General features: G+C 34.7%; 2 protein-coding genes across 2 annotated transcripts; both read left to right on the forward strand.

Annotated features, from left to right (window-relative positions):
* Nucleotides 1-241: 241 nt before the first annotated feature.
* On the forward strand, nucleotides 242-3,338 carry LOC146926294 (putative inactive receptor kinase At1g48480). The gene is made up of 2 exons (XM_085758679.1): nucleotides 242-1,852; nucleotides 2,375-3,338. Exons 1-2 carry the CDS (start codon nucleotides 478-480, stop codon nucleotides 2,989-2,991), a joined length of 1,992 nt encoding a protein of 663 aa, XP_085614805.1. The 5' UTR covers nucleotides 242-477; the 3' UTR covers nucleotides 2,992-3,338.
* Nucleotides 3,339-5,217: 1,879 nt separating this feature from the next.
* On the forward strand, nucleotides 5,218-11,673 carry LOC146926295 (uncharacterized). The gene is made up of 9 exons (XM_085758680.1): nucleotides 5,218-5,868; nucleotides 6,672-6,721; nucleotides 7,716-7,881; nucleotides 9,198-9,335; nucleotides 9,615-9,737; nucleotides 9,831-9,935; nucleotides 10,042-10,123; nucleotides 10,847-10,977; nucleotides 11,058-11,673. The coding sequence occupies exons 3-9, from the start codon at nucleotides 7,783-7,785 to the stop codon at nucleotides 11,202-11,204; spliced, it is 825 nt and encodes a 274-aa protein (XP_085614806.1). The 5' UTR covers nucleotides 5,218-5,868; nucleotides 6,672-6,721; nucleotides 7,716-7,782; the 3' UTR covers nucleotides 11,205-11,673.
* Nucleotides 11,674-12,719: the final 1,046 nt, after the last annotated feature.

Consider the following 12,719-nt stretch of genomic DNA (forward strand, 5'->3'; position numbering starts at 1 on the left):
TGTAAGTTTCTTTTCTTTCTTTAGTTTGGTAAGTGAGACTTTTTCTTAAAAGATGAGTAAATGTGACATGAGTTTATAAATGAAAAAGAAGCGGTAAATAAATAACTAAAGGTAAAAAAAAAAAAGAAAAAAAAAAAAAAGGAAGCATAGTTGACTGCCGGTGCACATCTACTTTTTGTTTTGTTTTGTTGATTGATGAGTTGTGGCTCGATAAGCACACAGCCTGGAGGACTTCCAACTCATACTTCATTTTTTTCTTTTTTGTTTTTGTTTACCCAACCCAACCCAACCCCAATATGAAATTATGAACCTTCTTTCTTAATTTCTTCTTCTTCTTCTTCTTCTTCTTCTACATCTCTTTTGTTTTTACGGTTACTCTCTCTCTCATCCTATAGCTACACACAACAAATCCATTTATCCAAATCAAGCTGAAATTTGCTGAAGCTGAAATTTGTGTGTGTGTGTGAGAGAGGAGCAATGGGAATGCTTCCTCACAGATCAATGTTACTAATTCTAGCCGTTGGATTATTATTATTATTATTAGCTGAAGCTGAAGCTGAAGCAGCAGATCTGGATTCCCAACGAGCTGCATTGCTAACTCTCCGTTCTTCTGTCGGCGGTCGTACTCTCTTTTGGAATGCCACCAATCAGTCTCCCTGCAACTGGGCCGGCGTCCAATGCGACCACGACCGTGTTGTCGAACTTCATCTTCCCGGCGTTGCTCTTTCCGGTCAAATACCCACCGGCATATTTCCTAATCTCACCCACCTCCGCACACTCAGTCTCCGTTTCAATGCTCTCACCGGTTCACTTCCTTCAGATCTGGCTTCCTGCGTCAACCTCAGGAACCTTTACATTCAGCGTAACCTTCTCTCTGGCCAAATTCCTGACTTCCTCTTCACCTTACCTGACATGGTTCGACTCAACATGGCCTTCAACAACTTCTCTGGTCCCATTTCCACTTCATTCAACAACTTCACCAGACTCAAAACCCTCTTCCTTGAAAACAACCATCTTTCAGGTTCTATCCCCGAATTCAAAGCCTTCACCCTCGACCAGTTCAATGTCTCCAACAATGTCTTAAACGGCTCTGTTCCCATCAACCTCCAAACATTCTCTCAAGATTCCTTTCTGGGAAATTCCCTCTGCGGTCGACCCCTTTCACTCTGCCCTGGAACCGGCGCAGATGATGCCTCTTCTCCTTTCTCTGCCGACGATGCTAACATCAAAAACAAAAACAACAAGTTATCTGGCGGAGCCATTGCTGGAATCGTCATTGGATCTGTTGTAGGTCTTCTTCTGCTCGTTTTTCTTTTGATCTTCTTGTGTAGGAATAAGAGTAGCAAGAACACTAGTGCTGTTGATGTTGCTACCATAAAGCAGCATCCTGAATCTGAACTTCCTCACGACAAGTCTATTTCTGACTTGGAGAACAACGGCAATGGATACTCTACTACATCTGCTGCTGCTGCTGCTGCTGCGGTTGCAGTCAGCAAGGTTGAAGCAAATGGCAATGGAAACACTGCTGCTGGAGCAAAGAAATTGGTGTTTTTTGGGAATGCAGCAAGGGCTTTTGATCTGGAAGATCTGTTGAGGGCTTCTGCGGAGGTGTTGGGTAAAGGGACGTTTGGCACGGCTTATAAGGCAGTTTTGGAGTCAGGGCCGGTAGTGGCGGTGAAAAGGTTGAAGGATGTGACAATAACTGAGAAGGAGTTCAGAGAGAAGATTGAAGCGGTAGGAGCTATCGATCATCAGAGTTTGGTACCTCTAAGAGCTTACTATTTCAGCAGGGATGAGAAGCTCCTTGTTTATGATTACATGTCAATGGGAAGCCTCTCTGCACTTTTGCATGGTTAGTCTTTCCTTCTTTCACAATCATTGCTCCAATTTATCTTGTTGTTTCTTTATTTTTAACTTTTGGCAATGCATCTTGGCTATTGATTGCATTGCATTTCTTTTGATACTACGGGAAATGTCATCAGATCAGAATGTAGCCTGTTTTAGGAATTAGAATCTAAGATTATGAAGTTTGCTTCTTACACCCACATTTAGGGGTTGGGTTTATGATGTTGTGATTTTATCAATAACGTACTGGATTGCAAGAATGGTTAATTTGCTCATTTTATTCATTCATCTTCTGTTAGATTGAGAATTTTTTCTAAATATTAGTAGTAATAGACCAAACGACTAATTCAGAGGTTTGAGTTTTTTTTCTTTTTTTCTTTTCAACTTGCAATATTGCCTTTCTATCAATTAACATGGAAATCCCATATTCCTTATTGGAATTATGGGATACAACAAATGGCCCATAACATGATTCGTTGATTAGCATGAAGAAAGAACGGTGTAATGATGTTTGTGATATTTGTTATAGGAAACAAAGGAGCAGGTAGGACACCGCTGAATTGGGAAATGAGATCAGGAATTGCACTAGGAGCAGCCAAAGGCATTGAGTACCTTCACTCACAAGGACCTAATGTTTCCCATGGAAACATAAAGTCATCTAATATACTCTTAACCAAATCATATGATGCAAGAGTGTCTGATTTTGGGCTTGCACAGCTTGTTGGTCCTTCCTCTACCCCAAACCGTGTTGCTGGGTACCGTGCACCAGAAGTAACTGATGCTCGCAAAGTATCTCAAAAGGCAGATGTGTACAGTTTTGGCGTATTGCTCTTAGAACTTCTGACAGGAAAGGCACCTACACACGCTCTCCTCAATGAAGAAGGGGTAGACCTCCCCAGATGGGTTCAATCCGTGGTTAGAGAAGAGTGGACTTCTGAGGTCTTTGATCTTGAGCTCCTTAGGTATCAGAATGTTGAAGAGGAAATGGTTCAGTTGCTGCAACTTGCTGTTGATTGTGCAGCACAATACCCTGATAAGCGCCCTTCAATGTCTGAAGTGGTACGGAGCATAGAAGAATTACGTCGATCTAGCTTGAAAGAGGACCAAGACCAAATCCAACATGACCACAATGATATAGAATTGTAGATAGATGGTGGTGCATCACACTATCTTCTCGTTCAATTTGCCCCCTCCACCTTACTTGGTGGACTTTGTTTTATCAGAGTCACATTCCATTTTTTTTTACTTGCTTAAAATTAAAATCCTGTGCGTATGTTTGTATTTTTGTATCTTGAGGCTCTTATTTGTTTGCTCTTTGAATTTTCTACTCATTTTTCCATTCTGCCATCTCCTTTTTTTTCAATTACTTTGGGGAAGTGGATTCCTGTTCCATTCCATTATTAGTTGTTACTCCACTATTATTGTTGTGTTGTTGGATTCTGGTTGATGTAATTATTACTTTTGCTTTAAAATGGCTTTTACTTTTGTTGAAACATGTAATTGAGGTGTTATGTGTCATTGGTTGGTTGCCATGTCTGTCTCGTGGGTGGCTCTTTCTTTAATTGTTGCCAAAAAGGTTTGGTTCATCACCTCCTTATTAAAGTACTGTACTCCACTAGTTGTAGTTGTATGTATGGATGGATGATTTATCCTCGGAACCAACCTTGATTGATCGATAGTGGCAGTTGGTTTCATTTTTATTTATAGTAGGGTGCTCACATCACCAAGGAATGTAATACATTTACAGAAAATAAAAAAATGAATGTTACACAATTTACAAATGAGACTTTGTCAATGTATCATTATTTTTAGGATTATGCTAACAAGTGTCTTAAGCATACTTGTTAAGGATTCAATAATAGAAATAATTGATAAATTTTAAATAAAAAATTAATTTTTTATGTTTTAATGTCTTGAATGCGCAAATTCTAAAATGAGTTTCTTATTTTAAACTTGTAGTAAATAAGTGTCCTAAGAGCACTTATTAATACTTCCCTTATTTTGACTTAAGAAATTTTAATATTCTTTAAAGAAATTTTAATATTCTTTAAAGAATTAAGAAACCTTGGTGTCGTTAGAGCTTTAGGTGGCAACATAGTTGGATCTTCTGCCTAGGGGTGTTCAAATAATTCAGTTAACTGCACCAAACTATGAACCAAACTGCATCCAACCCTATTTTGGACTGAACCATTTCAAACAGTTTTGAACTGAACCACTTTTTTCAAACCAGTTCCAGTACAGTTTAAAACCGGTTCATAACCGGTTTGAATTTAAGAACCTTTTTGAAAAAATAAAATAAAATAAAATTATCTGCAAAATGTTTAACATCCCGAGAACAAAATTAACTAAAAAAACAAAAAAACAATGACACTATGAAAAAATATGAAAATCAAGAATTAAAAATAAAAAGAAATTAAATCAAACCAACAATAATAATACTTATGGCGTCAATGAATGATTGAAGTTGAAATGGATTTTGTGAAAAAACTGAACCTTGCATTCATAGTCTTGTTTATTTCCAGATCTATGCCTTGATTTTCAACATATAGATGTCAATAGCTCTCGTCAGAAACTTGTATTCATAAATGATGTAAATGATGAACGTAGACTCGAATTTGATGATGAATCTCGTCAAATCATCATCTCCAAAAATGCTTAGAGTTGCTTTTCCATCTACTAGTACTGAGAACTTCTATCTGACGAGATGGTGAACAATGCTAGAGTACATTAACAAAGTTGCAGAAAACAATTGTTTATTCCTAATCTCCATTGCACTACTGTTTTGGTTATAAAATCACAAAAAATAGGTTTTAAAACAATTAACTCGAAAATCAGTTTAAAAATCAATTAAAAGTAATTCGGTTATAATAAAAAACCGGTTCAAATAAGTTAAACCGGTTTACAATTACAAACCGGTTCTGAACCGGTTTAGAACTGAATTGGAACTGGTTTGAAAAATTAACCAGTTTTTATCAAAATGGTTTTATTAATTGAACCAAACTGTTAATGCAGTTCAGTTACAATTCAGTTTATGAACCATGAACACCCCTACTTCTGCCTTATTGTCATATTTTTGCGTGCCTGTCTTGATTTAAAAAAAAAACCAATTGAACAAGACTTTACTACTCTTTCCGCTCCTTTGTAAGTGTATTCTTAGAAAATCACCACTAAAGTAGCGAAGTATATTTTTGCACATTTTCTTCCTATTATACCCTCATTTTAATCCATCAATAAATTCCTATTTTTTTGCACACACTTTATCTTTCCATTAAATTTAATGTTATTTTTCTCTCGTAACAAACAATTGTCAGTTATTATCTTTTTCTCCAATAAATTCCTATTTTTTTACGAACTCTCTCGTAACAAACAATTGTGAATTTTATAAATATTGTGTGGCAAACTGGAATGAGACATGGAGCCATAAAATTGAAATGGGATTCAAAAAGTTGAAATGGATTTATGAGAACAAAAAATTCCAACTTCTTCGATTGTGTAAGATAAAGGGATTGCAAGGGCTTATTATCAGATGAAGAAATCGAAACAGTACTCTTTTATGAGTTTGAATGTGTTTTTGAAGAAGTCGAGTGATTTGGATGTTGTTGTTGTTTGGGTTTTTTTCTTCTATAATAAAGATCACAACTAGCTGCAGATGATGCCAAAAATCAAGGCAAGAAAATTGATCCAAAGCGAGTTTCATATTAAAATAGAGTAAAATGTAGCACATATTGGGAGGTAAGTTTAATTTTTTAAAACTAGAGGGGAGTGCGGTGACTATAATTTAATCATCTATCAATGGAGGTTGTAATTTATCATTGTGTAGTTTGAGACAAATGGTGACATACTAATACTCATAAAAATTGTGGACTCAACCACCTGACATGTTTTAAACTTGGCATTTTTCCCATTCTCTTAGGAGAACCGTGAGACAAGCTCACAGATGACGAACGATGATGTTTTAGGAGATGAGATCAGCAAAATGCATTTCGACAGTTCTGTTATCAAACACTTAGATTGGGTGTTGGGGTAAGCCTTCTTACTTTCATGTATGGGTTTATTCTTAAATTTGAGAATTCATTTCTAAAATTATGAATTTGAAGTTTTAACAAGGTCACTGCATCTTTTCATTTTTACTCATTTAAATTATATTACAACAAAGGAGTTGATGGTGCATATTCTGCTAATTTTTAACAATCATTTGAACCGATCCTTTTGTTTGTCACATTACACTATTGTACTAGTCATTTGATGTGCTTGATCTTGTCATTTTATGTTTTCAACATTATGTATTCTGTTAGTATCTTTGATTTTGGAGGTTTTGCTCTTCGTACTATTTGGAGTTACATGTACTCATTTCCTGATTACTTGGTTTTATCATTTGTGTAAATTGCATTCGTACTTGCCTTTTTCCAATTTTAGATAAATTTGGCTGCGATATATATACATATATATTGCTATGAACTTTTTTTCATGTTGAGTTGTAAGGTCACGAAGTATGTGGCACATTTTACTATGTGATTTGGTGATTTGTGGAAAATGTGCTTGGATAGCTCTTCTTGATTTCGTGTTGCTTCATTTTTAATGTAAATATTGTCTTAGCTGCACGTGGTTTCTATTTATTTTGAATGTTCATCCAATATGTATATTCTTTTGAAATTCTATGTTGTACATTGCTTTTTATGAGTGAACTAAGCAGGCGATAACATACATTGCTTTTTTCAAAAGCTGTTCACAGATCACGCCTTTCATTTCCCTCTCATTTTTATGATTTACCTGCTTTATGTACTTCTGATGCTTTCATAGCCAGTTCACTAACCACTAGTATGCAGGCCAGAGGACATACACAATTTCCAGGTTCACACCCAGTTTCTCTCAACAGGTTCTATTTATTTGAGCCATTAAATCATGTTTTGATATGTTATATTGATTTAATTAATAATACATATAAAGTAGGACTGCTATTTCATTTGCTACTGCACGTTTTGTGTTGTGTGTGTGTGTTTTTTTGAATGGTAAATGTTAGCATAGTTAGTATTATGGTGGGGATGACCCTCTCAATTTTTACCACTCAACTCCTTAACACTCCCACCCCAACCACATAGCCAGCCTGATCTTTCCATTGTGTTATTGTTACACCATGACTTTGGACAATTGTGCATTGTATTTCGTATTGGGTTGTTTTTGTGCATTTTCTTTTTTACAATCCCTTTTTGCGTAATGTTTTATCTACAACAATGCCTGGTGCTGGTTTCTGAGAACCTATAGATTCTCAGTTTTACCGGAGGATACTTTTCACAATTAGAACTTAAATTGTAACCCGATATATCTCTTCTTGTTCAAAGATTTCATGGCGCTAACTTACCTCTAAACCTTATCTAGTAGTGCATATAACAAAGGGAAGGGAACAATTTTTTAAATACCTCTCTGTAATGACATATTATTCAAGGCATTATGTCAGTATGAATATCATTTTTTCTCATTCCTTACATTCTTTGTAGTTGCAAGTACAAACCATTTCACTAAGCCATATCTTCGAATGATTAGATTCTAACCGTATGCCTAGAATCAGTGGTCATTTTACAATACATCATTTGCAACTTTTTTATTTTTATAAATGTACAGTGAGATTTTTTCCCATTATTTAAAGCTAAAGTTTTTGTATATACGTGTCCTTTTACAACACTATCTTCACGAATTTAAATTATATTTATCTCCAATAATTGTGTAAAAAAGAAAGTATTAAATTTAATTATGTATTTGCCCTTCTCTTGTAAATTTACTTGTTTAATTGATATAAAAAATCAGTGTCCCCAATTAATTTTTACATTTTTTGTCAGTGAATCTATATTAAATTTGGTTATGTTGGTATGCAGGGATAATTTGCAGTTACTACGACAACGTTATTATTATGCAACATGGAAGGCCGATGGTACACGGTATATGATGGTAATAACAATGGATGGGTGTTACTTGATCAACAGAAATTTTAATTGTCGAAGGGTCCAAATGAGGTTTCCTTGCAGGAGTACTACTAATGAGGTATTATGCTACTTTATATTTGAAATTTCTAATAGTGGTTGTTACTCTTGGATCATATTTAACATAAATAGATTCTACAGCATGTGTAAATGCCATTATCATCCATAATGACTTTTGTTTCTTTACATTATCTAGGGATCTGGTGGTAAGTTAGTTAGTGATTATCTTACAGCAAGCAAACTCTTCGCCTCTATATATTTTACAATACATTATGAGTAAGGCAGTTCCAAAATACTGTTTCAACATTGTTTTAGTGGTGTGACTTTTCCTGCTGTGCTCCAAGTCTGGCATTTTCCTTTCTCATTATGCCTCTACTCTGTCAAGTCCTCGCTACATTTTGCATGGTTTTCAGCACTCTTCTATTTAATGCCAACCTTAAAATTTCAAGATCTGGCCAAATCACCCAAGTATCCTTGGTGTTCCTAGACTGGCCAGTGGCACCTAGTGTCCAGTATTCATCGGTGTTCAGTGTTCTCCTGAAATCATTTCAACCAAGCATTTTCTAGTTCATTTTCATTATCCTTTTTCACTTGCTTTTCAACAGTTGTCGCCTACAAATCACCACTGGTTCTACCTCTGACTACTAGAGACTATCACTAAAAGTGAAAAAGAGTAACCAGTCATAACCTGCAGTTCTACCGTCTACCAGCACTTGGAATCTCTATCCTCCTCATCCTCATGAAAGCATGATTCTGTTCTGTATAAAGTTCTCTAGCTTCTTTTGGACCGGGCATTTTTCCAACCTATTCCCTTAGAAATTATGAGGCTATAGATTTAACTAAAGAACATGCAATAGTTGGTTAAGGACGGCAGTAGTTTGTTGTTGACAGCTGTAACCAACTCCAAGCTGGTGTTGGGAAATCCTCTATGGTGTACATCAACCAACCACCACTGTTTTAAAAATTGTTACACATGCTTTATTTAAATTTATATCCTCATACAGAAGTCATCCTAATCGATAAAAGCTTTATCTGTATTAGTATTTGTTGTTGTCGTATTCCCTTAGAAGTGGCTATATTTGTAACAAGCTTGATTTGATCTACATATTCCCACTAGAATAGTGGTCTTATATATAGCACACTGCACATGTGATGATGTGAATTTGATGATGCACTGTAGTTATGATGAGTGATGTAAATTAGCTTGGGATAAGGCTGTAAGTTTGTTACTTTGGCTCGTAATCAGCTTCTTGATTGATTGCAATTGTACTATAATAAGAGATCAGTGTGCAGCCTAGAGAGACAATTTATTTTCTAGCACTCTGTTTTGATATAAATTATGCAGAGACTGATAATTTGTTATATTTTGGTTCTAAGGGTTTGGGCGAGAAGACCCACCATTTCACATTGCTGGATGGTGAGATGGTTATAGATACCTTGCCAGATTCAAATAAGCAGGAGAGAAGATACCTTATATATGATCTTATGGCAATCAACCATGTTTCAGTAATAGAGGTTCGGTTTAAAAGTTATTGTGCAAAATAATGCTGGGTGATCTAATTTCTGTTTTAGAATTGTTAGAACAAAATAGAGTAATAGTATCATATGCTCATATAATAAGAGTAACTAAGCTAACTGTAATCTAGTGCATTTAATATTTTCATTCTATATAGTTCACCTCAGTTGAACGTGTCTTTCCCGAGTTGTTTTTATCTGCTCTACTTTTTTTCATGCCTTTCTTGATTCTTGGTAGCTGTGTATGATTATTGGTTAATGGCTCAAATTTTGGTGCAGCGACCCTTCTATGAAAGATGGAAGATGCTTGAGAAAGAAGTGATTGAACCTAGGAATCACGAACGACATCAGATATACCAGAGCAGAAATCCTTACTACAGATATGATCTGGAACCATTCAGGGCATGCATCTTGAACCTTACATTGATCACAACATACTTGAAGCCTCATTTTTCTCTTATGGCTTACGGTTGATATTTTTGAAATGTTTTTTAGGTAAGGAGGAAAGATTTTTGGGACGATCCTTATGTACCACGTACTCATGAAGGACTCTTAAAGTGGAAATACGCCAATTTAAATTCAGTTGACTTTCTGTTTGAGGTTATCATCACCTTCTTTTGTATGGTGTTTTGGAATTTTTGATATTACTTGGTCAGTTGTTTGATATTGATGGCGCCATCTAATTTTTAGCTGCTTCCATCGGCAGGTTGAAGGTGATCGGGAGCTACTTTTTGTGTATGAGCGGGGAAAGAAGAAACTCTTGGATGGGAATAAGGTTGCTTTCAAAGGTCAGGCAAAGTTCATTTATTTTATATGTCCAACTTTGTTTTTATAATTATGTTGTGTGTCTGTAGAATAGGAAATTTAGACAGTCATGGCATTTGGGACGTAAACACGTTAGAGCTAAATTGCTTGAATTTATAACCTGGCTTGCAAAAATGATGTTCAAGCTTGATTCATTTAATTAAACAAGCCAAAATAAAGGGTTTGCGCTTGGCCTGTTTGAATTTGAGGCTTGAGCATGGCTTTAGTTTACTTATGGCTTAACTATCTATTCCATTTATATTGAATAAAAGGTATAATTCTCTAGGTCAATGTAATAAATAAAATTGAAATTCCCATGTCTCAGTTATTAAAGTCAAGATTATAAAGCCCGACTCATTTAAATAATCATATTTATTTTCTAGCATGTGTATGTTTGTTTAACTTAACAAAGTTTAATTGTATATGCAACAAGTTATGATTAAATAATTCGTGAATAGGTGCATTTGCATATTTAATGATGCTATTTATTTCTTAATGCTACACATGTTAATATCAGTTTCTACTTTAGTGCCCACCAAAAAGTGGGTTGAGAAGGATGATGCTTTAGTAAAACTAATACATGATGTTATCTTTTGTTTTAATTCAATATTATTTTGTTTTTTTTCTTCTTCAAGTCCACAGTTCATAGTTTGTTTTATTTCGATTTCACTTGCTTTAATTGCTTTCTGGTAACATTAAATCTGCAGATGGCACAGAACCCTCATTTTATTCCGGAAAGATCATCGAGTGTTCTTGGGATTTTGATAACCTGGAATGGATATTCCTGCGAATTAGAACAGATAAATCAACTCCAAATGAGTTTAATACTTACAGAAAGGTCCAATACTAACTCCCAATTTTTAGTTTCTTTTATCTCTAAATCTGTACTTGGATTCAGCCATTTACTTAATTTTATAGGTGATGCGAAGCATAAAAGACAACATCACAGAGGAAGACTTGTTGAATGAAATAAATGAGATAATTCGCCTTCCCATGTATGCGGACAGGATAAAAAGTGATAGTAAAGCAAATCAGATTGCTCATGCCGCAAAGCAGCGAAGGTGATTCATTGTGGTTAGATAGGGACTCATAATGCCTTAAATTATTTCACTGGTGGGAGAATGAGATGTTTGTAGTGTAGAAGATCTGGTGAAAACATAAACATATGTAACCATTGGTGTCTGCTTCTGGTATTTGTTGGATTTGGCTATGTATTTGGCCATCATGCAAAGGTTGCTTATGTAATTAGTTGGTCCTTGCAGCAGTGCTGCCGAGTTGCGTCACAAATTTTATTCTGAATCCATTTCCTTTAGTTGTCTAGATCAATAGGGTTAGGTTTAGGATATTATTGTATATTATCAATTTTATTTTATTTAGTGATTATAAATTATTCAAATGGTAACTGTTACTTCTTAGAATCAAGTTCCAGTACATTGGTTAGATTTTTCTATGTATGTGATGAATATTGGTTAGAATTTTCTCTGTATGTGAATATTAATTTAACTACTAGGAGCAAGCCTTCCATTCTTTGTGACTTGACAGCATATTTGATGTTGCACCTCACTTTTTTTGTGTGGTTATCAAGTAGCTCTCAAAACTACAAAATGTCAGAAGTATTAACAGCATATTTTGTATTCGTCTTTTGCAACATTTAAAACAATAATTTTGTATTGAAAATCATGCTAATTTAAATTATAAAATAAAAATACTTTCCTATTCGATGAGGGGTTTGTATTTTTGAGAAAGTAAAAAGGTTATTCAACTAGGTTGTGGGATCAACCGTTACTCGTTGTACTTGAAAAAATATTTTCAATTACGATTCTTTTTGACATGTGTGTTCTAGACATCCTGTTATGTAAGTGACTCTTCGGTCACTCTTCTGAAGGATCCTCTCTATTTCTTAAAATAAACGGACATCTATATTACTATTATACTAAAACTATCACAACTATAATAAATGACATTGCCATTTATTTCTTAAAATAGAGGATCTCTATTCCAAAAAATATATGGTAGCGTCTATTAATTGATATTGATTACTACTCTTTTTTTTTGGGGTGGCCGGGGTTCGAACCCGACAAGTTGCATATATTATCCATTGTTCATACCAACTGAGTTATGTTCACGAGGACTGGTATTGATTACTACTAATAAAGGGGAAAAAATTACAACAAAAATAATTGTAATAGTAATAATATATACTTTTCTTTTTCCTTCAAAAAAAAATACTTTTCTTTTATTGAGTCTTCTTAGCTTATGTAGGTTGGTTCACATGATAAGAGGTTGTCTCATATTTCACAATGAAGTGAATTCAGACCATGCTCTTAATGGTTGCCCAATGTTAAACCTTGATTATCTAAACAGTTTTCATTAAGAAAAGGTTTTTATGCAATTTTGGTCTTCGTTTTTAGAAAAATCGCAATTTTGGTCTCCCGATTTTTAGATTGTACAATTTTGATCCTTATTTCAGAAATTTTGACCAATCCATTATTTTGACAATTCAATATGAAAACGTGATAATTTATTAGAAGACATGGCATTAAAATGAATGCCTTAATTGTTCAGAGTCTTCAATAATAT

This window comes from Medicago sativa, chromosome 4, assembly GCF_051527215.1.
Source record: "Medicago sativa cultivar Bolivia chromosome 4, Bolivia_mono, whole genome shotgun sequence".
Taxonomy (NCBI): domain Eukaryota; kingdom Viridiplantae; phylum Streptophyta; class Magnoliopsida; order Fabales; family Fabaceae; genus Medicago; species Medicago sativa.